At 35.4% G+C, this 27,706-nt stretch overlaps 1 protein-coding gene across 2 annotated transcripts in view; it reads left to right on the forward strand.

Annotated features, from left to right (window-relative positions):
- The first annotated feature begins 3,951 nt into the window (after window positions 1–3,951).
- Tmem43 (Transmembrane protein 43) overlaps window positions 3,952–27,706 on the forward strand; it is a 34,327-nt gene continuing 10,572 nt past the window's right edge. The window contains exons 1-7 of one of the 2 annotated variants that reach the window (XM_069836796.1): window positions 3,952–4,036; window positions 6,963–7,109; window positions 9,980–10,209; window positions 12,157–12,276; window positions 15,114–15,354; window positions 18,200–18,419; window positions 21,883–25,406. In XM_069836796.1, the coding sequence (XP_069692897.1) occupies window positions 4,022–4,036; window positions 6,963–7,109; window positions 9,980–10,209; window positions 12,157–12,276; window positions 15,114–15,354; window positions 18,200–18,419; window positions 21,883–22,106 (1,197 nt within the window). In that variant the 5' untranslated portion in view covers window positions 3,952–4,021 and the 3' untranslated portion in view covers window positions 22,107–25,406. Of the gene's footprint in view, window positions 4,037–6,962; window positions 7,110–9,979; window positions 10,210–12,156; window positions 12,277–15,113; window positions 15,355–18,199; window positions 18,420–21,882; window positions 25,407–27,706 lie in introns of those variants that run through there. The other variant, XM_069836797.1, reaches the window with a different exon arrangement.

A 27,706-nucleotide genomic window follows, 5' to 3' on the forward strand; every position in this document is an offset into this window, starting at 1 on the left:
AGAAAGTATATAATGCATCTCTTATTCTATAGACGTATCCATATTATCATAAATTAAAAAAAATTAAGTACTTTTCTAAGTATTTATATCTAAAAGAAATAACCTAATTAGGAAACGTTTGGTACCTTTTAATCTTCATACTCAAAACCCAGAAATTCATCTCCAGAGCTAAACATCACTTGAAATCCTTCCTACATCAGAAGTTCAATTGCTACACAATAAATCTTGTACAGTAATATCAAGATATCCACTGCTGTGGAGTAACGGTTAGCCTGTCTGACCGTTAAATGAGCAGACCTGGGTTCAAATCCTGGTTGGAACAAGTTATCTGGTTGGGGTTGTTTCTGATGTTTTCCCTCAACCACTCGAAGCAGAATTGCTGGGTAATTTTTTGTGTTAGACCTCGGACTCATTTTGCCTTCATTAGTATCATTTCATTAATCATCCTTAATAGTTACATATTGACCTGGAGGACATGGCAGTCGTGGTTCTGCGATTCGTCTACAGGCGGCATCTGTCTGCGGGAGTTGCACATATCCAGAGAAGCCACAGTGGCTTTAATAAGCAGACTGTGGTTAGATCGTGGGAGTGTTGCTCCCTCGGATAGATGGCATTTTGGTGAGTTGTATCAATGGCGACATGGCCTTCTGGTTGATAATGCAGCAGTCAGGCACATAATTGCAAACAGATGCTATCGATCAGAGGAGGCTGCAGAACAGCATCAGAGGCAGACGGAAATATGGTCTCCAGTTAGAACTGGATGCTGTGGCTGAATTGATACGATGGCACCCTGCAGTGGATCATGCGCTTGAAGAATGATCCTAAATGGACTTCAACAATCATTCCAACATAAGGAGGTTGCACAATAAGCCTAAGGCTGTTGTGCTTGCTTGCGGGCCCTCCTCCAGAAAGAAAGAACTTCAACATCATCACATTTCTTAAATGATTTCACATTATTTCATGAAACTTTGACCCATTCACAAACTTGCGAAATGTTAGGCCTCTTCCTTCTTCCTGTTAGAGTTACTTCAAAATCTGAAGTCTTTTCAGCTGTTGATCTTCTTCGTCACAAATCCTTTAAATGGTTTGTTAATGCAGACACCTGAAAGTTGAAGCTGGATGGTTAGGCCTCCTCGAGCAAGAGTTAACTGAGTTTTCAACTAGTTGAGTTTGTTTCTAACCACTTTTGTTCTAAAAAGGGGATAAATCATAACATCTTGGTAAAATCCAGGACAAATTGACACCCCGAAATGTCTCCAAAAAATCCGGTACAGGGGTCTAAATTCGGGACTGTCCCGAAAAAATCACCTTAAGGTGCATCTACACAGTTCAACTTTACGCATTCAAGCAATGAATGCAAGATTGATATTTAATATTAATTAATATATGTAGTGAATATGACGTTCAAAATGGCGCACCATGTAAACACAAAATCTTCATGCATCTTAATTGAACACGCATCTTAAACTTTGTTTCAATATTCTTCCCAGATTGCATGCGTACGTGCATGGAAAATTGAACTGTGTAGATGCAGATTTACTCCTGTTAAAAAAAATTATAATTTTTATTGTAATCTGTTATAAACTATTGGAAAAGGCAAGGGCCCAACAGTGGCCTGGTACTTGTAGAATTAAATTTCTGGAGGGGGGGGATGCAGCTTTAGGCCCGGTTCACACGAGCAGAATGTCTGCGCAACAGCAGCTGTGCGGCAGCTGTACCATTCTGAGGCCACACGAGCGGATGAAAGACAGACTGAAGGATTTGAGGTGGACAGTCGCCATAGATGCTAAGATGAAGACATTAAGTACAGCCAGTAGTCAGCAGTCCTTTATTACAAGGAACTTTTAAATAATTCATTAAATGGCGATCTTACTCGTGTTAATTGTGTAAGCATGTGCAGCTTACAGCTGTTTTGGTGCTTCTTCACACCATCCTCAGAGCCTACCATGGTGTGAAGAAGCACCGAAACAGCTGTAAGCCGCACATGCTTACACAATTAACACGAGTAAGATCGCCATTTAATCAATTATTTATATTCAAGTGTTAAAAGTAGTGTATGAAAGATTCAACATGGATTATCAAGGAACTTTTTATGTGTTGTTTAACTAGTTGCTTAAGGAGGAATCAATTTATTTCAATTAACTTCAAAATGACATTTCCCAGTTTCGATGAATTGTATCATACTCTGAAAAATGCCTTCAGAAAGAATATATTAACGTAAGACTGGCTATACCTCCAATAGAATGATTTTTATAACATTTATGGCAAATTAATGCCAATAGTTGTATGCATTTAATTGTTGAAATGAAACTGTATTAAGTAATAAGTGCATTTAATTTCGTATTCACTTTAGAGAAAATATGTTACTGTACGTATATACCAGCACTTTAGTAAAAGATAAAGGGAGAGGGATTAGAAGGAATTATCAATAATAAATAGAGTTTACTGGAATGAAATATGTTAAGGTTACTGTTTGTTTTATTTTCAGAAACTGAAATGTTATCAGTCTTATCACTTTTTATTAAAAAGCACATAGAGAAATTAATGAAGTAAAAAGTAAATGTCATAAATTAAAATAATTTATGTATTATTGCAATGGTCGTCAGCACTCGCTGAAATGTGCAACGGGTACTTGGTGCCGTCCCATGTACACAGTCTTGCAGCAGGGAGAGATAGAGAGCATACCCGCTAGCAACTATGCAATGCACTATGGTGCGCTGCGTTTTGAGCGGGTAAGAGATGCTAGCCCCAGCGTGCTCTGTGCTGACGACCCCTGTGTTATTGTATAGGCTTATGCGAGAAATATTTGATAAGGACTACTTTTTAACACATTTCCTTTCTGTGTCGGAATGTTCCACGAAAGTGATAAACGATACACAACAAATTTCATTCCATGCTGAACATTTTTTTTTCTGTCTTTGTACTCTTCATTTTGAATATCCTAAATATATATCCTTTTCTCATTCTCGATCACAAACACCCCAACGTCGACTTTCTCTATATCCATATCACTCATTGAATACAATCAAAATACGCAATGCACCATTACAAGTTAAAAAATTACAATAGCCAGTGTTACAATACACGTGTGATATGTCGACTGTGAGTCAAACAGACGTTAGAGGGTTTTTCTCAGGGTACTCCCGTTTCCCTCTATCATTCCACCAACACTCTCCACCTTCCTCTCATCTATCATCTGCAATAGTAAAACCTAGGTGGGGTGAAGTTATGGGGGTAGTAGGACTTACTGATTTCCGATCCTGATATAGGAAGGGTTTGGGGCTCATCAGCCCGTATGTCTGGCTCTATCAGGGGCTCAGATAGGATGCCTATCTGTCAGCCGACAATGACAGGAAGGGCTTGGGGCTCTGGCACCTGAGACTTATCAGGCTACTCGTCCATGAAACGGGACCTAGCTCTATTAGGGGCTGATGCACGATGGCCCACCTGTCAGCATCAGATTCACGAATGTCACTCAGGCCACCTGTCAGATTTGGGCAGTTGTCGCATATAGGTCTATAGACACACAAAGGGCCAAAGCATACCTAAGGTATCGAGTCCTACTCTCGTAAAAGCCAAGATATGTCGTCAGGACACTCGCCGTCGAACTGCCGCGTCCGCTCGTATGATTGATACAATATAATTCAGTACCCCATAGCGAACTTGCGGCCACTGTGTGGCGCCCGTTCCACTATGGGCGATGCGGCTTGCATGCGGAGATGTTCCGCTGCTGCAGACTGTCCGTCCTGGGTGAACTGCTACATTTAAATTAGTGTGCCATAGAAAATGATGCGGTCGCCGCGCGGCTGCCATTCCGCAGACATTCCGCTCGTGTGAACCGGGGCTTACAGTAGTAGTTTCAACTAAAGTTTCTCAAATTGCTGATTTTATATTACGCGCCTGAAATTGAAATCTAAAATCGATAGTCGACTATTCATATATCGTATATTGTGTTGAAAAAATGACTATCGGCTGACGAATAGGGTGAGTCAGATGAGTTTTAAAACAAGTATGTGCAATAATGTATAGGAGTAATGTAAGTATTATTCAATATTTCATGGACACTTCTGAAACTAATATATTTTAAGTTTTGTGTAATCAAATTAGCGTAATTTACGAATTGCATTAATGTATATAAATCTTTAATAACGCAGTCTTACATTATGTGAAAAATATATACTTTTATGCACGTCACAAGTTCGTATTTTCTGAAGTTATACATATCTGTTGCCTTGCCCCGCAATTTTTAATGTTTGACAACATTCGGATAAACTAGCGCTGAGATAATTCCCTTGGTACACCGCTTATATACTTTGCATAACTATATACGAATCTGTGATAGGTTAAGTTTGGTTAGTTTAGGTTTTTATTATGCCTTGCATATACTGTAGGATCGACTGCATCTCCACAGAGAGTCACATATATATTTTTTTTTATTTTAGTAGGTTATTTTACGACGCTTTATCAACAGCTTTGGTTATTTAGCGTTTGAATGAGATGAAGGTGATAATGCCGGTGAAATGAGTCCGGGGTCCAACACCGTAAGTTACCCAGCATTTGCTCATATTGGGTTGAGGGAAAACCCCGGAAAAAACCTCAACCAGGTAACTTATCCCGACCGGGAATCGAACCCGGGCCACCTGGTTTCGCGGCTAGACGTGCTAACCGTTACTCCACAGGCGTGGACTAAAGTCCCATATAAATTCAACGATTTTCACTTCCCGAAATCACCGGGACTACTTACCTAGTTCTATCCAGTATTCGTCCGGAAAGCCGTTCGTTCTAACCTCTTAGCTTAAACGTCAAGATTAGTGACTTGGTATATTATGTAGCATAAGTAAACCACTGGCATAGCTCAGAAGGTAGCGTATTTGTCTACTGATCCGGAGCTGTTCTCGGGCGTGGATTCTATTTCCGTTTGGGTCGATTACCTCTTTCTTTTTTTCAAGGTCTTCCCCAAGTGTAAGGCGAATCTCAGGCAATCACCTGACGAATCCTCGGATTAATTTCGCTTTTCGCCAAATACTTTCTCGCTATCACCAAATCATCGACGCTAAGTAACCTAGGAGTTGATAAAACGTCATTAAATAACGGAAAAAAAAAATGGCAATTCTCCTGAAGAACTACACCAAAGGAGGCAGATATCTCTCTCTTTTTCCCCTCTCTACCTAACAATATAACAGGCCAGAGGTCCAAGACGCAATACTAAGGAAATGAATCATTGCCTAGTGAATCGTGTGAACCTCTAGCAGCATGTTATATTATTAATTAGTAGAGAGAGGAATGGAGATGTACTGTCTTTAGTGTAATTCTTCTGGATAATTACCCCATAGATAGTACCAATGCTATATAATAATAATTGGGTCTCACGTCACTTAGATATCCTCTCAACTAACCTTGTCACATACCTTGTAAAAGACCGGTGGTACCTTGCTAATTATTACCATAATAATAATAATAATGTAGGTCATGATCATGATGAAATGTATTTTACGTTATTACACCTGTGCTCTCTTTCTCTCTCACTCTCACCAGTCTACTATATAGTAGACTGTGCTCTCACTCTCACACTCACACTCACAATTGGAATTCTGATGTTTTAGCTTAACCTAACGCCCAACAAGAGATGTGGATCAATGAGAAATATCTCGTACAAACATTTCATAGGCTGTGTATTTTTACAATTTCCCAATTTTTACATAGGCTATAGGCTACCAGTAGCAGTGTTCATTTCCCGTATACATTAATTTAATTACAATAGTGATAGTAATGAAATCTGTCTTGCGTTCCATTTTTGTCACTTTATATTTTCGTCGCGACTGTATGAGACAATATTTTATATTTGTTAATGGTGTTTAAAAATTCACAATAATCAGTGGAATCTGAAAGTGACTGGATTAGTAGTACAGTGTATTCCGCTTACTAGGACCATGTTGGGACCAGGCATTTTGGTCCTAGTAAGTGAAATCCACTGTATAGTGCAATTTTCCCGGTATAAGTAATAGTGTTTTTTCAGCAGTTAATAAGTGGGTAATAGAAATAAGAATAAAAGGTAAAGGCAATGAAAGCAGCATTCGAATTTAAAGTGTGTACGGTAATTTAGTTGCTTGTGCGGAAATTTTTTTTGTTTTGTAACATTGATACAAGGACAAAACGATGTGAGTCATGTACTGAACGCAACGGGATGGTAAGGTTTCACTGTGGTTCTCGCAGTCAGAAAGATGCAGTTTGAAAATTGTGATTTATTTCCTTTGTCGTTTAACATTTTCAGGCCACAGTAAACTGGAAATAATTGATACCGCAGGAACTGAGATTCTACAGTATTTCATTTGAAATGATGAATGGATACAGAAAATATGCCTGCATGTCTGATGGATAGAGAAAACTTACGGAGGAATATGTATATGCCTGTAGCATACAGTATTGCAGTCCTTCCCTTAGCCTAATGCTGAATGTGACCCAGCCATAGCTCAGTAAACAGACTGTTCCTCACTAGGTAGACCACACATCAATTCCTATGGTTTGTTGTGCAGGATAATTCTGATTAGACTTTACACTTAATTGTCATTCCCCATTATCAACATGTCATCTCATCAAATCATCAACTCTAAATCGTGTTGGAAAGGATCACTGAGAAGCATCATTTGTCAACCACTGTGGAATAACAGCAAGTCTGACTGTGAAACGAGGAGGCCCGGGTTCAAATCCTGGTTGGGCTAAGTTACCCGTTTGATATTTTTTTTCTGGGGGTTTCCCCTCAACCCATTAAAAGCAACTTTCGACACAGGACCCTGGATTCATTTTGCTGGTATTATCACCTTCATTTCACTCAGATGCTAGATAACCATGACAGTTGGTAAAGCGTCGAAAAATAAAACAATTAAAAAGAACCACCGTTAGGCCTACCATCTTACGTAGATGTGATAAATGCATATACTAAAATTAGCTGTCATAATTTGCAGTTTCCAGATGCACCTCGTCCTTATTCTACATCCCACCAAAGAAGACGCAGTGGCAGTATTAAAGAGCAACTTAAAGCCTCATGGTTAACAGCAATAATCGGTTGTATAATGTTTTCATCTGGAATGTGGCTGCTCTTCTGGAACGAGGTTAGGTCCTTTCTGTATCTTCATTATATACATTATAGCCCTTCATGATATTTTATTGTGCATGGTGACTAAAGCCTCACTACACCAACACGGGATGATGTTAGCTGGTGTACTTGTAAAGGTAGGTTCTCTTGCAACCTAGGCACAAGGCAGTAGTATGCTGAGAATAAACAAAAAATACAAGTGGTTGCATGTTTCATGTGTTTTTGTGGCCACCTTTTATTGTTTCACAGTATTGTAGCAATATTTTATTTTCTATTTGTTTTTCCTTACACTGCAAATACATAAAAGTGAATCTTAGTCTATGTACCTTTTTCTCAAATTACATTCTAATTAACTCAATAAAATAGAGTTGCAGTGATAGAGGAAATTTCCAGGTGTCAGCACCTTTCTTTCACTAGCCACCACAGTTTACCCGCACATGCATTGAGAGAACCATTTGAGCTGAAATAAAGATACATTTACTAAAATGTATTAAACAATTATTTACTTACAAATGAATTTTAGAGAACCTGGAGGTTCATTGCCTCCCACACATAAGCCCGCCATCGGTTCCCACCCTGAGCAAGATTAATCCAGTGCCTAGCATCACATCCCAACTCCCTCAAATGAATTTTAATATTATTCCCCCCATCTACGTCTCGGCCTCCCCAAAAGGTATTTTTCCCTGAGGTCTTCCAACTAATAATTTATACCCATTTCTGGATTGGTCCATACATGCTACATGCCCTGTCCATCTCAAACATCTGGATTTAATGTTCCTAATTATGTCAGGTGAAGAATACAATGCGTGCAATTCTGCATTTTGTAACTTTCTCCATGCTCCTATAACTTCATCCTCCTTAGCCCCAAATCTTTTCCTAAGCACCTTATTCTCGAACACCCTTAACCTCTGTTCCTCTCTCAAAGTGAGAGTCCAAGTTTCGCAACTGTACAGAACAACCAGTAATATAACTGTTTTATAAATTCTAACTTTCAGCTTTTTTGACAGCAGAGTAGATGACAAAACCTTCTGAACGGAATAATAGCAGGCATTTCCCATATTTATTCTGTGTTTAATTTCCTCTCGAGTGTCATTTATACTCGTATTTGTTACTGTTGCTCCAAGGTATTTGAATTTTTTCACCTCTTCAAAGGATAAATTTCAAGTTTTTATATTTCTATTTCATACTATGAGCTGATGTAACCTGTTCAATTCCAAACCCTCTCTGTTTTTCTGAACTTTCGTAATGGCATATTCTGGAGCAAAATTAAAAAAGTAAAGGTGATAATGCATCTCCTTGCTTAAGCCCACAGTGAATTGGAAAATCATCAGCCAGAAACTGGCCTATACAGACTCTACTGTATGTTTCACTGAGACACGTTTTAATTAATCAAACAATTTTCTTGGGAATACCAAATTCAATAGGAATATTATCTAAAACTTCTCTCTTAACCAAGTCATATGCCTTTTTGAAATCTATGAATAACTGACGTACTGTGCCTACTCCCATTTTTTCTCCAATATCTGTCGAATACAAAAGATCTGATCAGTAGTCAATCTATTACGTCTAAAACCACAGTGATGATCCCCAATAATTTCATATACATATGGAGTTAATCTTCTCAAAGGACTGGACAAAATTTTGTACGATGTCAATAAAAGTGATATTTCTCGAAAGTTACTACAGTTAGGCCTAGTCTTTTCAGCCTTTTTAAAGACAGTACGCTTATGGACTCCTTTCATTGTTCTGGTACAATTTCGTTTTCTCAAATGTTTTAAACAATATTATAATTAATTAATGAAACACATTACCACTCAGATTTCTTCCTTGACCACTTTTGTTAACATTAAGTATTAGTGATAGTGACTTTTTAAGAGAAATCGTCTTAAAAATTTTGAACACAATAAAAATACTTAGGTGCCACATAAAATTTTTAGATGCATTGAAGACTTGGTACCTGGGATTTGTCTACCCCTGGAGATGGATACTATGCAGTGAGCCTAATTGACTGCTGTTTCATACCAGTTACTTTGTGGTCATTATACAGTACATTGAACCATCGGCATTCTCGCCAAGGACATTGTTTGGGAACGGCCTTATTTCTATTAATTTTGTGATTTGGAACAAGATGTTACATTTAACCTCTGGCTTTTGTTTCAGCTTAATGAATTTAAAATTTATGAAAGTGTTTTTACATTATCCTGCCTTCAATACAGTGAAATTTCATGCTGCTGAATTTACACAGTTCCCTTTATTTGTTTGTCTCTTTGTGACTCTGCTTGCCTGCCTGAATGCCTGCCTGCCTATCTTGCCTAGTTAGATAATAAGTAACCTTTTCTTTTTTCGGTATAGCCAATGTCATGTGTAGTTAGAAAGTAACATTTTAATAAATAATTAGTTGTTCATAATAATTCTGATGTCACTTTTGAAGTTACGCTACTGTATACTATTTTTCGGCTGGAAACTATACATACGTCTCATAGTATTCTAGTGAAATGAATTCACTACTGGTACAAGTAAATTTTATTGTACTGGAACGTATAAAATATCTTAAGTATGTAACAAATTATGGATATTCAGAAAAATAAATCTTTCTGCCAGTATTTTTTTGCACCATGTTGGCACTTATTGACGACATTTTACTCTGCATGATTGTGAAATCAAATCATTTTAACAGTACTTGGATCTGTGCTGCATTATTTGAAATCTTTCCGATAAAAAATGTTGTCAGGTGTAAATCCATCCTGACATCTCTCGATTAAAAGAATATTTTGTAACTGAATTTTCTTGTTTCATTTCTTTCCCATGGGAATTCAAAATACTGAGTTTTTGTCTGAAGAAAGCGTAATTATTTGAGGAACTAAAATATGTCATATTTTTATCTAGGGACAAGCAGTGCAAACTGCCCGTTCACTAGAAGAGGCAATGAATGCTGTTGTTCCTGTTCAGTACACGGCTGTTGTAATGGAAGAGAATAATGGAAAATTGGTTCATTTTAGTGGTGCTTTGCACGTGGGGGAGCCACTTGCAGAGCCAGAATATGGTGTGTCTGTTCCTGCAGTGAAGCTGAAACGTCGTGTACAGATGTATCAATGGGTAGAAGAGGAACACAACAGGCGAGTATATTATGCTCTTTTATAATCTTTATATTTTTTGCCTAATTTCATATATGGAATACACTTTTGCCAGTAACAGTAACATCTGTTTTGATGCCCTATATTTGAGGCTATTTGCATCTATTTCTCCTTGTCAAACTCTCCATTTATTTTTTGCTCCATATCCTATACAAGAACTGCATGTTGTGTTTAGTTTAGCTGCTGTTTCACGGGTCATTCCATGTTAGTTCAACGAGGGCATGTCACCCACTGGCAGTGATTGCTCTGTGAAAGCAACACAAAGCAAGACCATAAAGTACGATAAAGAATAATGCCACCGCATGGTGCGGCATTACTATCGATTGAAATGCACTATCATATATGCTGCTACTATTGATTATTGAAAACCCAGTCGATATTTTGGGCTTCATTATCACAAAATCAATTTGAAAAGTATTCCTTAAAAGTGGGATTTTCCTTAAACTCGGTTTCATTAAAAGCAGAAATTAATTACATTATTATTTTCATAATTTGGCTGGGACTTCACAGATTATTCCTTAAAAATGGGAATGTTAAAACGGAGTTTCAATGCAAAATGAATTTATGAAATTTGTCTCATTTGTTTTTGTAGGACACAAAATATATATGAGGAGCATCAATGCAAACCATATTATGTCCACCACTGGATAAAATCTATTTTAACTTCAATTTGCATAATTTTGATTGTGCTCTTTCGTGCTCTGGGCTCTGTGTCAAATCATGCTTTATCTCGGTGTAACTAAATAGTGAAAAGCAGCAGTTGTTGCAAACTGTATTTAGTCCACATTCGTTACTGGTGCAGACTGTGTTTTGTCAACGGCAAAATCTTTTGTCATATTGGTTACCCTGAAATTTTTTATCTACAGGGATTATTAAACTGATCATTGAACGAGTGCTAATAGTAAGCACATTTCTGTCAGAATCTCTAAATTTAGTGTTGTGCAGTATTGCAGTATTGTGTTTCTTGATGATTGAGATGTAATTGTAGGCAAAAAATGGAGAGAAAATCCAAGAACACAAAAGCAGAGTCAGCAAAGCAGCTTCCTTTTCTTTCTAAGAAAAAATCAATTACTCTAAAATGGGTACACATAAGTAGGCCTAATGAATTTTTGCGTGTAGGTAGATATGCCTGAAGGGCTCCTTGTGCTTTTATCATTTTCATTTAAAACAAAATTGTGAAGGCCTGGTCATGGAGGAAGAGAGTGATGTAAGCGGATTGTAATTGTTGTTGTAAACGAGGAAATGATGATGATGATGATGATTATTATTATTATTATTATTATTATTATTATTATTATTATTATTATTATTTCCATTTCAAAACATATGATGACATATTTTATTATTTTTCTTACTAATGCTCTTGTATAATGTTAAAAATAGTAAAAATATTATGATTGTGGTTCATTTTGATATTAACTTTATATTTTATTTTTGTCTTCATTTAAATATTAGTTATTATGGTTTAGACATTGTTTTATTTTTGTGTAAAAATTGGCCTCTGCCTGTTGTTCAGCACACAAATATTAATAAATAATAAATAAATAATAATAATAAATCTAAAACTTCCATGATGAATGGATCAAATGTTTTAAGTAGAAAGGGGGGCGGGGAAAGGAACAATTTCTAGGACATGAAATTTCAAAATATTTGTTTTTACACATTATCCAATTTAGAATGTATAGAGATGAGATTCAGGACTTCTATTTTGTTTTCCGTCTCACCTATAAACACTGCATCTTATATATGAATTGAGTCAATTGGTAGGGTTGTAACACTGGGAATTTGAGTATTCCCTTCTTTCATGTTTGGAAAATTTAATATTGATAACAAATTAATACTTTTTATATGACAAATTTGTTATAAACGAAACTTCATTTGATGTTATTGCGTGTACAAGACGATAAATGAGAACTTGTTTCATTTCAGAGAAGTAGTGCCAGGTGACCACGAGTTTGTGGATGCAAGCTACTCTTACACAACAGAGTGGCGGGACAAGCTAATAGACAGCTCATTATTCTACAGTATCTCAGGCCATCACAATCCAAAGTGAGCAGTTGAACATAAACACTGTAAGAATCATTCTTGGTTATAGCATGGGCTAGAAACAGGTTCGTCATTGATCATAGAGTTCGAGAATTTCTTGTTACAAGATTACCATAGAACAGACAAAAGAGTACATGCTGGGATGGTAAAATACTGGTAATGAACACAAATATATATTCTTATAAACATTTTATTTTCATCCTAACACAGTAAATAGCTGAGTAGTTCTGTCAGCTGAGATCATTAGTTAGATTTATGTTGGAGCGAGCAATAGTGGTAGAGATGCACTCTTGAGTACTTTCGTTATGTCTGTCATTCTGACGCTTTCATTGATTGCACCATTATTGCAATCACGTTAATATTGCGTAATCTTCGAAGTTTAAAAGTCTTGTTAAATAAGAAACTTCTTTCATAAGTACAATCAGAAAACTCATAATCTGCCTTGTGTCTAAAATTTGATCACATTTTGTAAAATTACCTAATAGTTTTAGTGGCTGCTATATTAAATGCATATAACAAAAATCTGTAGGTGAGCGTATTTGCTGAACAATCTAGTTGGGATATAAAGCAGTACTTTCACCCTTGTGTTGGTATGTTTTAAAATTGTTAATTATGATTTTATGACGTACAGCGTAAGTGAATTACCTGCTAGCCATGAATATAGCAACTTGGCTGTCAAGCTGATTCCTGAATGTAATCAGTAGTGCTCGGAATTTTATGTGCTAAAAATGTGGCAAATATGTATGTTTTTATGTGCTATAAATCTAAAAATATGTACTAAAAACTCGAAAATGTGTGCCAAAATTTATTTTTCAGTTTTATTAACCTATACATGCTATCGGCGTTGCAGTGCGTAACAAACACCATTCTCAAATTCTCACTAGTGAAGGAATGTCGATTATCACGCAACAATGTCTTGTAGCATGAAAATGTTCTCTCCACATTGCATGTTGTGAGCATGGTGTATTTTAATGAAGCCAGTTGCTTCGCAGTCTGCATCTGGAAATATAGTACGCAGATACAATGCAACCAATGAACCACATGAATCAGGTTGGCAGTGTTCTTCATATATGCCACTCCATTAGTTAGAAGGAGAAGCACGTTACCATACTTAATCCCACCTGGCCATGACAACTCCACTGATTCAGTAAATTATCTAGCTATAGTGGTGTGTTAGCAGCACTCATTTCTTGGCAGTTGAGAAGGAAAGACAAATAAATCCCGAAAATATGTGAATTTTATGTATTTATTTCAAAATATTTGATTTTTATGAAATTGTATTAACAATATGTGATTTAAAGACAAAGAAATCCTGAAAAATGTGAGTTTTATATATTTATTTTAAAATATTTGGTTTTATGCGCTAACATACAAAATATGCATTTTTATGTGAAATAAAACTTCGCCAATTGGGTACTGGAGGTGCGTAACATTGCCATATGAAATTTCAGCTTTGTTCAGTGAAGCAAAAAATATATGTAGAAACATAAAATTCTGGGGCCTAGTAATCAGTGATTGAGAATAAGATATGCATAATCAGTTGCATATACTTACATTTGTTAAACTATAGGGGTCCATTATTCTCTCACCACTTTTGCGCCCCATACTCTTATTTTCGTATCACAGAGGGACTCTTATTGAAGAAGGTTGTGTTTTTGGAGCTCTACTGCCTCTTTTTTGGTTATTTAAATACCCATGTATATGAAATCGAGCTGCTGCCAAAAACAGGTGACTAAGTTTAATTTCGCTGTTATGCACACCTTTAAAATACACTGTAAATTTGTGTGGTTTTAATTACAATAGCTTTATAACAATTTGCATAGAACTGTAAGACATACCCAATTTTTGCGAAAGATGACGAAATGATTTTTAGGAGAAATTTCCAAGTGTTTTAGACATCATCCAGATTTTTCTGTGAGGACACTGCACCATGTTCTGTGTTTATAAAACTTTCTGTCGCCCAGAATGTATTCACAAGTTCATGGCTATTTAATGATTTGAAACATTAACAATAGGGAATATTTTCTGATATTTTCGAACATCACAGACTGAATTTTTAATATAAAATTGTACAGTACATAAACATACATTGTAAATTATTATATCTGTGTGCAATTTTAAGCTAAAATAAAAAACCTGGATTGACAAATATCCGAAGTCCAGTGAAGTAAATTTTTTAGGCGAGGAAAACGACTATATAGGCTCGCAATATAAGGGGATTGAAATAAATATTTGTGTGATTCAAAAACACAGGCTTAGAGTCGGACATGGCACATTCTTTTTTACAAGGTGATAGCCAATGCAAAATACAACATATGAGGAGCATCGTTTCAAAACGTATTATGTGCCCCTTACAATTTTTTTACACAAACGACGAAAAACTGGATTACTCGTAAACCGGAGAAGTTTTGAAAACACTACACAAAACCATTTTGAAGTACTGGTTTAACAGTTTACAAATATGACGACTTGGAACCATCAGACTTCACAGCATGAAAGATAAATAAATAGAGAGTAACAAATTTAATTTCGTCCACTGGGGGACTTAATACGTTTTGAAACGATGCTCCTCATATGTCAGGTAAAAAGTCAAATTCGGTAAATTTTGGACTTGGAATGTTTGTCTTCAGTTATAGTGACGAACACATCAGAATACAACTAGTGTCATCTTGGATTCCACTCAAGAATCAAATGAGGCATGCATGACCTTTGTCGAGACTGTGAGTGGGTCCGTGACACATCCTGGTTAGGAGACAATAGATTCAGTGGAGTGAATAAGTATAAAATTGCAGAATATATGTTGGCTTGCATTAGATACAGAATGTTACGTATTTTTACAGGGAATTTCCACTGAAGAGCACAGTTTACGTTAGTGAGCACGTGAGTGTTGAGAGCTATGTGTTTGGCTCAGCTCTGAAGGAGAAGTTCTCAGATTTCATACTTGTCACAAGTGATGAGCGTCCAGAGAGGAAGGATATAAAGTTGCATGCTGGCTTGTATTACCACAGTCAGGATGTGTGGAATCCTGAAGTTGGAGATATCAGAGTTCAGTTCTCATATGCTGGCAAAGCTGGAGAAGTGGTGAGATTTTATAAAATTGTCACTGGTTTTCCTATGTTGATTATTGTGAAATAAGACCTGTCTGTAAATCTGCTAGCATTATGTAGATCAATTTTATTTCTGGTATGGGGACATTTGTTATGTGAAATTTAACCCAATCGTGTCTGAGGTTTAATTATGAACTTTGACACAGGAAATGACTGGTGTACTTTACTTGCAGCCACCTTATTCAAGTACAGGGATTTTTAAGTTTCATAAATTGATAGCACGTGATTCCTGGCTTTTTTTCTTTTCTTTAATAATTTCATGTCAAATATTTTTGTCAACCTTAAAAATCTATTGTTGTTGGTTGATTACAACTTTAAGTATAATGGTGAGTAAGGTAACAACTCAATTACTTACGATGATTAATTATTTTGTAGCAGTAATGTTTTCGGAATATGTCTTTCTCGTGTTAAATTCTATCGTACCTGGTTAACATGTTTCGACCTGTTATGGGCCTTCTTCAGGACTGGTTGTTGCTGGTCTTGGCACCTTTTGTTTTGTTTCCTGTGGGGGTGTGTTTGTGTAGTGTAATGTGGAGTAAAGTGTGTGTGTGTTCTGAAATTGAGTTTTGTGTTGAGAATTTCATTTGGATGCAGAACACACACACTCTTTGACTCCACATTACACTACACAAGCACACCCCCACAGGAAACAAAATAAAAGGCACCAAGACCAACATCAACCAGTTCTGAAGGACACCCATAACAGTCTGAAACATGTTAACCAGGTACGATAGAATTTGACACGAGAAAAACATATAATACATATTCCGAAGTGATATAGTGTTAAAAGTTGTATAATCAAGATGTATGAGTAATGTTTTCCTTCAAGTAGAGATGAAAAGCAGGTTACAGCAGATTTTAAGGTGTGCAGATCAGGGTTGTGAAAGAACCATCCTGGGTGGTGGATTTTATTGTTTTATTTCAATTTTTTTTTTTTTTAGGTTTTTTAAAATCTACTAAGTTCTATTTTATATTGATTTTCTTTTCCAGCGTAACTGTGTGTGTATGTGTGTGTGCTTTTTTTTTGTTGCACTGTTTCCTCTGCTGCAGTTAAAAGTGGTATTTTTTTGTCCTACATTGAACAACGTTATTCCTGTTTAATTTACTTCTGTAATTAATAAATTGCTTAATCATCCTCTTTGGTTGGCAAGTAGGGAAATGAGATACGGTATTGAAATACTTTTCGTATCATTTGCTTAGTCTGTAATATTGATCTTAAGGATTTCACATTGCAAAGTGGGTTTTTATGTGGGTTTTGCCAGTATTGTTTTTTTTTTAATATTTTTTTTTTTACTATTTCCTAAAAAAAACCTGAATGAGCTTTACTGGGTCAGGTTAAATTGCAACAACCCAGGTCCAGGTGGACTGGTATTTAAGAACATGGGTTGACAGCACATACAGAGATAAACAGAGTTTTAGTTAGAATAATGGATGATAGAATAAAGTGAGGGATGGGTTAGTTTGGCTGGGAGTATTTCAGTTCAAATGGACCCACCATGCATACCTCTGTCTAATATCATATAACTAATGCAGACAGTCTAGGTCCATTCCTTTTCGTAAGTTAACAACCTTCAAGAAGTCATAAAAATTTATGCCTCATGCCAGACAGTAGTTTGTTTTCCTGATTTTGACATCAGAAACAGCTGCAGTCTTCCTGAACCTTGCACACCGACTTGGACGTGAAAATAGCCAGTAAATTTTGTCTAGAGTTCCCTTATTGAGGAACAGTTTTTTACATGCTCTAATTCTATGATATTTACTCCTCATTCACTGCTGTTTCGTTTTCCTCCTGTCTTGAGAGAGCAGGCAGCAGTCTGATCTCCCCACTAAACATGCATGTTACAACTGATTATAATGCCATGCACTCTGTATTAAAATATTACGTGTGATAAACATACAAGAAAAGTCTCGTGAGTACACTGTCAACTGCTGGGATTGAAGCTCGTATGCATTCTTTTCTATTGACTTGTAATATCATAGACTCTCATAGGGTGAGTTTATGAAGGGACAGTTCTCATGAGTACATTATGGCTTTTAAATTTCTACTCTTTAATTAACTGTAAGTGTAACATTTGTTACAGACATTCTTGAATATTCATTCACATAATTGATTAAAATAGAGAGATTTCTTTTCTTTTACTATTGATGGTGTGATTATAAAATTGTTTACATCTAACTTTGGAATGAGATTGGCAAGAAGAATTTAAAAATATATTATTATAATGTACCGAAGTACTTATGGTATTTCCATGCAGATATTCTGCGTCATCATACGATGAAAGAGTAATGGAACGGAGAAAAATTCTCTCCGGTACATTATAATAATATATATGATATGCGTAAATCACTTTGTGATTTAAGACGGCGCTTATTCCGTCGGATCCCGGCCAACTAGTCACTCATTGCGAGTGCACCTCAGCACATGTGTGGACTTCGGTCCTAGGTTCATAGATATCTATGACGTAGTGCAGAGGGCGGCCACTAGAGGGAACCCAAGAGTTGGAACTTAAAACTGAGACGATTCTTCCGACGCCGGGGTGGAATCCGGTGTGGCTTAGTGGATAAAGCGTCAGCACGTAGAGCTGAAAACCCGGGTTCAAATCCCGGTGCCGGAGAGAATTTTTTTCCGTGCCATTACTCTTTCATCGTAGAATTTAAAAAGCTGGAAAATGTGAACCCCAAACCTGCTTTGCCTACAACTGATTTGTGGGCTTTATGTGTAACACAGGCTTCGTTATAAGGCACACATGAGAGTTTTGTGTTTTATTTATTTTTTACCTATGCATTTTTTGTTGCAACATAATGTTTAATAATTTCAGGTTAGTGTTGTAGGAATGCAACTTGGTAACGAGATTCGACCCTACCAGACATTCTCTGGGGATGAGATACTGATGTTGCGACATGGACGTCTTAGTGTGGAGGAAATGTTTCTTGAGGAGAGAGCTCGAAACCAGTGGCTAACATGGGCATATCGTGGACTGGGATGGTTAATGATGTTTTTAGGAGCAAACTGTCTTACGAATATTTTACGACTTATAGGTAAGTTGAAATGAGAATTTAGAAATGTTTCAGATGTATATAAATTCTTGCTGAGCAAGTTGAAAGTCATGGATTTTTCAGATCTGAAAATAGGTAGATTCTGTCTGGGAGTTCTGATTCATTTTCTGTATAACGAACTCTTAGAGTAGCATAAAGGTACATTTCGCAATTCTTATGAAACTGAGACAAAATAACAATTTTTTTTAGTGTTTCAAAAGTCCCTTATTTTCTTTCTATATGTTACAATGTTGAAAGTATAGTTTTTAGTCTTTCATGGTTAATGTGTTCAGAAGTAGTTTACTGTAGTTGATTTAACACGTCCAAGAAAGTAGGTGACTCTTCAGGTTGCATCTATTTGTCCTGATAATAGTACCTGCATGTAGTTCCGAAACATTGGAGATGTATACCCGAGAAGCTTACTTCTGAGTCTTGGAAAGTGTTTAATATACTGGTATGTTTTTTTATTAATATAATTGTTTACAGTTACTGAATGGACCAAATAATAATTAATAGTTCAAATAAACTTTCTGTGTGACTTACAACAGTTTCAAATAGTTCCTATTTTACAGGGTGTAAATCAATATATATTACGTACTTAAGGATATGGGTAATGTGGTCATAGTGGAACATGTTATGAATCTGAGAACACGTTATTTCCGTGCTCCGCAGTCTGGCAGTATTTACAGATGTGTCAGTGCTTTGTGATAATACCCACATCATGTATATGTGAGGCTATCTGATTGCGTATATTTTCTATTATGTTTCTCTTTGGCGCTTTTTATTGTGTAATTGTGGAGTATTTTCTAAGTTACTAAATTGTAGCAAATGTCTAAATTTGTTTCTGGAAAAAAGAATTACTGACAGGATTAAAAAATGTTAAGTGTAAAACCATGCACTTTAAGGGTTCAGAATATACTGTCATCACTTCAACAGTGAAATAAGAATGTTAAATCCTGCTACAGACAGTGTCTTCAGCGAATAGGGATTATAAAGAATGGACACTTCGCGTCGGTACCTTTGATGTAGCTGGACTGATTTCAATGACCTTCAAGCCAGCTAAAGCGTGAGATTCTGCTTTCTCCCTAGAGTTGGCGCTGACATCACACCAGCTAGCAGTCGACACATCTAGGTACAGTATGTACTCAAATAAAATAAATTGGATGCATAAAATAATAAATCTGTCATTAACTGTAATGTCTAGGCTCTAGAGTTCCTTTATAATGAGAGTTGAGACGTTGACCCCAACAACAATTAAAATATGTAATGATTTGATAGTGCTGAAAATGGAAGTAAAACCATATACCTATATTATATTATATTATATACAAATATTAAATGAAATCGATGCTTAATTTTATAATGTATTATATTATTTTATAATATAACTTATTATATCTGAAATATAAAATATTATTATTACAACTAGTTTGTCACTAAGAAATAAGGAAAAGCCGTTAACTTGAATTTATTTGAAGCAAAGCGTTACTGGATTATGCAATAAGGTAGGCGATGTTTGGATCCTGTGTCTCAACTCTATTCTCAATTATTATCTTAGCGTATGCTCGATTACACTAACCTCTAGCACTTGAAAGTGGAACTATACGCTGGCGCACAGAGAAACAAAACACAGGAAAATTCGCTCAGTGTGCATTCTTTATAATCCCTATTCGCTGGTGTCTTCCTTGATATGGAACCAGTTAATAATAAAAGTACACTGCTCAAAAAATGTTTTGCACCACTTTGATTTTTTAAATTATAGTGAAACTAATGACCTGAGGGCTAAGAGATGAAAAACACAAACCTTCTGAAACTGAAGTAAAAGTTTATTGTAAAGGTAAAACAAAACACTTACAAAAACAAAAGGCATTATTCGGGAAAATGTATCTACCTGTAAAACTGAAATTAAAACATCTACTCCTAGCATCCACACCTGTGGAGTAATGGTTAGTGCGTCTGGCCGCGAAACCAGGTGGTCCGGGTTCAATTCCTGGTTGGGACAAGTTACCTGATTGAGGTTTTTTCTGGAGTTTTCCCTCAACCCAATATGAGCAAATGCTGGATAACTATCAGTGCTCGACCCCGGACTCATTTCACCAGCATTATCACCTTCATCTCATTCAGACGCTAAATAACCTAAGATGTTGATAAAGCGTCGTAAAATAACCTACTAAAATAAAATAAAATAAAAAAGTCTACTCCTGGCAAGCTTCAGCATCCCGTACATCACAGCATGCTCGTACCCTTCACTGCATGCTGTTCAGAAGATGATTGAGGCAGTTCTGGTCCAGTCTATCCCATTCTTTGATAGCGGCTGCCTGAAGAGGGGTGGATTCCTACGTCGTCGCCGCACTGCCCTCTTCAGTTGGTCTCAGACATGTTCAATAGGATTCATGTCTGGAGACATCGCAGACCATTCCATCCAATTGATTCCTGCCTCTTGAAGGAAGGTGTTTACAAGACGGGAGTGATATACACGTATATTGTCATCTTGGAAAACAAAATTGTCTTCAAATTCTTGCCTGTATGACTCAACAATGGGCTGGAGAATCCTATCCTGATACTGCACAGATGTAAAATTGCCTTGGATGGTGATAAGCAGCATCCGGCGTCCATACATGATCCCTGCTGGAACCGTAAAACTGAGTACCTGAGACGCCTGACCCTACCCAGCTCTCTCCACACTCTTCTCTGATGATCGTCAGGCATCAGACAAATTCTCCACTCATCACTGAAGAAAATTTCATGCCTTTTTTCCAGATGTGAATCAAACATGCTCTAGCCCATCTGTTTCTGATGGGACGATGCCGAGGGGTCATCGTTGCTGCTTGCAAAGGTCTCTTGGAGTGTAAGTTATCCATGTAGAGATGGTTTACGACTATTGGGGTTGTCAGCCCTTCCAGTTGCCCACATTAAGGCATGGTGTAGCTGTGTTGCTTTGTTTTTCTCAATTTCTATGAGCTGTTATTCGCAGGTAGCAGTCTTCAGCTGGTGTTGTTGATCGTGGGCGACCACTCCGAGGCAAGTCTTCAACATTTTGTATCACACAATAGCTGTTCCATGTCTAACAACATGACTGTGACTTCTTTCAATCTCGTGACCGATTTCCCTCATGCTGAAGCCTTGATGATGAAGGAAGACTCTTATGTCTATCAAAGGGTAGAATAGGTTCTCATGCTACTCTATACAATGCTAACTTAACTCAAAATCTGCTTAAAATCATGTTTTTGACGAGAAAGTGACTTGTGCCCATTAATTGACTTTTGTCAATCAATAAAGTGCACAATAATGGTGTGTAATGTCGAAACAATTTAATAAATAATAACAAATACTCTTTTTTTGTATTCATTTTAAAATATTCGCGTATCTATAGCAGTCATAAAAAATTATAATGGTGCGAAACTTTTTTGAGCAGTGCATATTAGATACACTCTCCTCCACTATACAGTACATGTATTTGGTTCAGTTTCCAGGTATTCTATCTTGCATGATATGCTAGTTCTGGGATTGAGCTCTATAAATGTGGCAGTGTCCACATCGGTGTGTTTGTTGGTGATTTCATTTGCTTGGCTGTGGTATCGTCCTGTGTTTGCCGGCATCCTCATCTTGGGAGCAGCTTTACCGATTCTATGCTCAGCTGTCCGACTCTACCGTGGTGACCATCAAGAGAACCGTTACCAAAGGTTATGACTCTCTGATGTCTTACTGAAAATGTTTATAAAGAAATGTCAAGTCATTTCTCACTAAATGGTTCGTCATGTGTAATTGAACAATTGTGAAAATAGCAGATTGAGTCTGCAGTAATTGCAATCTGTACATAATACTTGAAACTGCTCTTACCAAAGATTATAATGCTGAGAAAAATTTATACAGTTTATGATTTAAATTCATTGCAATAATATTTTATTTATCATATTCGTGTGCTATAATTTTGGCAGGTGTGTGGTTGATTCAAGTAATTACTGTATTTAAGCACACATCAAAAATAAATTCGATATTTTAAAACTTTAGAAGTCCTTGAACAAATTAAGATTTCAAGTTCTGTTAAAATTCAATCAAGTACTGTATGAAATTATTGAGTGCTTCTGAATTCGCGTTATTTTGATTTCTTTTTTTTTTATATATAATAATTTATTTCCTTCTGATTATACAGATGATGTATATAATTATTACACCCGAAGGAGCAAAAACTCGTGCTTGGGTACAGTTCAGTTACCATACCTATTCAGTACAAATAACTAACAGGACATGTTACATTACATACAAAATGAATCAGAAACAACAGAAGGATATGAATGAAGGTATGATATAATATATAAAATACAATACAGGGATGATAATCAAGCACAATAAAAAGAAAAGTAAATAGTAATTGACCATAAAATATGTAAAATTTTGTGTTATTTTTAAAGTTTTCCAGTTACAGGATGGACCATTTTGACAATACTACTACATTTGGAAACTATGACCATTGAAAATATAGTTTAGAAGTTCCAACTGGGTGGTATCTTGTTTATTTCATCTGTGCTCGTGATAATTGAACTGTGCATATTGCTCTTTACCTACTCTCAATACCGTGATGTCCAGTAATACAGTAATAGTGATAGTGGTGGTAGCGATGGTAGTGGTGGTGGTCATAGTAGGAATAATAATAAAAATAATAGTAATGATAATAATAGTAACAATAATAATAATAATAATAATAATAATAATAATAATAATAATAGTAATACGTAGTAATAGTAGTAGTAGTATAGTAAGAGTAACATCATTTCATCCCTCTCCTCCTGACATGTTCAAGCTTTTATTGGCCTCTGAGTCTCAAGCCACCATTTGTTATGTCTTTCAACTAATGATCACTTTCCCTTGGTCTGGTAATTCAAAATTTGGGGTGGATTTTGTTAGGTGTCCATTTTTAGTATTTGATTCTTCCATCTGTTTCTGTAATCTATGTAGTCCAGTAGGGATGAAATTTGTAGTCCTTCCCATATATCTTGTATAATAATAATAATAATAATAATAATAATAATAATAATAATAATAATAACTGACTTTCTCAGTACATTTCTAAAGCTTGGTTTCACTATATCTTGCTTAAATAATGTTTTCTGTTTCTTATTACGAGAAAGTTGTGTTCTCCAGACCTTATAGTGTTTAGTTGAATTGGATTTATACACATGAGTTTCCAGTTGGTATCACTCGTAACAATGCTCCTAGCCTCCTTGATTCATGTGAGCAGTAAACACTGCCCCTTACCGCTTGTGCACGTGTTATAAGCGATTTCTTACAGTATTACACACAGTAATATATTTTCCTAATGACTACAGTTAAGTTCTAAGTGTGTACGTGGTTTAGAATGTGTTAAGAGAGTTAGTTTATCTTTAGGATATATATATAGTGAATGATTATACATCATATTAGTATTGGTTATGGCTAAGAGGAATTAAAATTAAGTTTCTTAATGTATGTTAGTGATATGGCTGGCAATAGAAGCAGATTCTCCAATTCTATGCTTTAACCCAATGGACTCGTATTTAAATTATTTAAATTCCCTGCACTCGAATTTAATGTCTAGTTTGTGAATGAATTAGCATTGTGTTGTAAAAAATTTGATAAAAAAACTCCATAAGAAATTCTCTTCAGTTTATTAAAAAAACGTAATGGAATTGAAAAGTGTTTCATTGCTTTCATTTAAGCCTTTCCTAAAATTGACAATATGATTTAACTTAACTGAAAATGATGCAATTAAGAAATGAATTGTGCATGGTGAAACTGGCCTAACAGAGGTGGTTTATACTAAAAGAGGCTATAAATTTGTAAAAATAACTCAGTGTAATATGTGAAATGTGTGCGTATGTACGTGTATGCATGCATGTGTGTGTGCATATAAAAGAAAAGTACATTTATAAATTAATATGTAAAACATTTTATCGAATTAATCTTGAATGTAATGAATTACGAATTAATTCTTAATAATAAATAATACAAGACAATCAGTAACTGAGAAATAGAGAGTTGTTAAAAAAACAACCCAATTCTTAAATATTCTTTGCCAGAAAGGAAGGGATAGTGTATAATTTTCAAAACATGTAATGATTTTCAATTAATGGGAAAAATAATCATATACACACAGTCTGCAAAATATGAAGAATGTAATTTATTCTGTACATTATATGCGTCAACTTCATGTTTAACATATTGATGTATTAGTGTCAGTTGAAATATATCATAATACAGTTTGTGTTGCAAAAAATTATGATTAAATACAGTAATTATTTGTGTTCAATTATTGTAATTTTGTGTAGATAGATCCAATTGTTGTGGATTTGGAAGCAGTGGAATAGTGGCTTCTTTTTCCTGTTTGTATATTATTTAAATATGACCTGAAGCTCATAGTAGATTTAAAATATTTGTTATAAGGAGAGAATGATTTAGTAAAAGTGATCGAATATTGTGACCCAGTATGAAGAGTGAAAGTGCACATGGGTAATGTTCAGGTTGAGACGACTTTTGAGCATCCATAAATTTTATAATAAATGGTAGCTTGTGTGGATAGAGTTTCTAGTATAATTAGCTTTATTATGAAGTCCTTTCTGGACAGTTGGTGAGTAGTGCATATGATAGAAATTTCTTTCCCCGAGTACCTAATTTTTACTTTGACAGTAAGTATTTTTGTAACATGTTGCTCATTGTTCAGTGATATCATAATCGTATCGAAGCATGTAAGTATTCAGTGTAATTTTTACAGAAAATATGTGAATAATTGTAGTTACTATGCACCACAGTCAACCGTAAAGTATTATCCTTGTTATTGATATATGTAGTGTATTTTTCTTTCATAGTTTGTTCCATTGTGCTGTACCTGTTTTTATTTTATTTTATGTATTTATTCTCACCCTATGATAGAAAGTTGAGTGGTATTCAGAAAGCCGGTGGTATAAAAAGTAAGTTGGTGCTACTTCAGGCAAAATAAATAAACAGAAAAACTAACCTTGTCTTTATTGAGAGGTGTTATCACTGACATTTCCCATGTAGGAGGAATCATGAACCTGCAGCCTTATGTGTGATAGTTTCCAAGTCGTAGTCAATGAGCTCTTCTCATATGAAGTTTTCTTGGAAATATTCAGCATGTGAAAATGATTATTTCTGGTCTATAGCAAATAATTTTGCGTCCATTATTCTCCCACACACGCTTGATGTTGATATGTTGGCAAGTGGACTGCACTGTGTCTGTTTCCGTGCAACAGAATCAAGTTAATATACAGGGTGAACCGTAAGTAATGTCATTAATTTAGGGGGTTATTCTTTGAGATATTTCAAACAAAAGAGTTAAATACAATTTCCCTCGTTTTTGCTTCCTTTTTGAGAAAAAAATAGTTTTATATGAAACATTTCATGGCATGTTTTGGAAAGCCATTGGTTTAATGATAATAAGTGATTGAAATAATTTTAGTTTTGTCCTTTAAATGTGCAGAAATTTGATCCGAACAAATGTAACTTTTCGGTCTGCAAAGAAATTGTAAAATGTTACATTAGTTTGGATCAAATTTCTACACGTTTAACGGACATAACTGAAATTATTTCAATCATTCTTTATCACAATACATTACTCTCTTAAATAGACTTATCCAGAGCCTTCTTTAGTTACAAGCTGGAGCATGGGTAGGTTTGGCAACTCAGAGTGGAGGCGGGAGATTTTAAAGTGATATTGTGTTTGCTCATTGCTTTCGTTATACATAACGCGTATTTTTTCAATATTACTTCATGCACAAAGATAAGATCAAGATTCAGAGTAGTGATGTAAATTATTACGGGTTCGAAAATAGTGTTTTATTGCAATCAATTAGTTATACTTCAAAATACGGCGTAAGTAGGCTACATACATACAAAGGCTGCCACTTAAAGTAATTACAAAAAAACATGTTTTTATTGATAGTACGAAGTAAATAAATAAATAAAAAAGATATTCCTTGCACCGAAAATAATAAAATCAATAGTGCAATAAAGACCTAAGTTCCTACGCAGTATTCTTAAGTTGCATTCAGTTAACAAATTTGTGGCTAGTAAATTGACAATGTTTTGCTGCTTAATGTTGTGTCACCTCTGACGTGAAAGGTGTAGGATATCATATGCATTTTAATTTCATGTAAATATGTCGTGCTTTTCTATAAATACTTCAGATGTCCAGGAAGTCAGTTTTAGTTTGAACCTGGCCAGTTACCATAACAATACTGCTATCCTAAATTATTTGTTATAAACTTTTTAAAATATAATTTTAAATAAATATAACTACAGAAAACAAGCTCAGAACGTAAATTATGCAAATAGGCCTAAAATAAAATGTAAACAGAAGAAACTATTGACATGCCTATTATAATAAAAGTGTGAGGATGGAAATACAGTTAAGCCAAGTAAAAAAAATCTATGAAAAAATGAAAAAAACATACCTTCAACATAATATGTAAGAAAACGCAACATTATCTATTAAGTACATGTGTCAATTAGCATAAACTCAGTGAACTTTAAATCCTCAAAAAAAAATACGAAGTGAAAAGAAACATGTTTATACCTAATTTATTACAAAATAAATAATATTAATAAACAAACCTTGAAAACCAACAAAGTGATTATATGCATCTACAAATTATAGGTAGTTCTGACGTATAGCAGGCATTCCGAATCTTCAACAAAACTGCAACATTTATGAGATCACAAAACATCTGTTTACAATGAATTTGAAAACCAACAGCGTAACTTTATTGATATAGGAGGCAAGACCCAACAATTTGACTAGAATTCTGATACAAACCACAAATAAGACTATAAAAATGTAGTTATACAATATTTAATATTTAGTAGAATAGTCAATTACTTTGTCATCAGTAACCGTAAAAATTCCCAAAGACTGCAAACATTTTATTTTCATTTATTGTCTTGTCTTTTATCACCAACCCGCATTTAGTTTATAATACATCAACAATTCATGTTTGGTACGACCGTGAACATAATTCCATCGACACACACTTATATTGTAACATTAATTTACATTGAAAATCGGCATTAGCACAAACACGTGTCCTGTACGGTCGGCCTCCGGGTGACAGTTAATTACAGTGTTGCCGACATATGGCTCTGGCTTGTAACTAAAGAAGGCTCTGACTTAGCATATTGGAAATTCAATCAACGGCTTTCCCAAAACATGCCATGAAATGTTTCATATAAAACAATTTTTTTTTCTCGAAAAGGATGCAAAAACGAGGAAATTGCATTAAACATTTTGTTTGAAACAT

Source organism: Periplaneta americana, chromosome 10 (assembly GCF_040183065.1).
Source record: "Periplaneta americana isolate PAMFEO1 chromosome 10, P.americana_PAMFEO1_priV1, whole genome shotgun sequence".
In the NCBI taxonomy this organism is placed as follows: Eukaryota; Metazoa; Arthropoda; class Insecta; order Blattodea; family Blattidae; genus Periplaneta; species Periplaneta americana.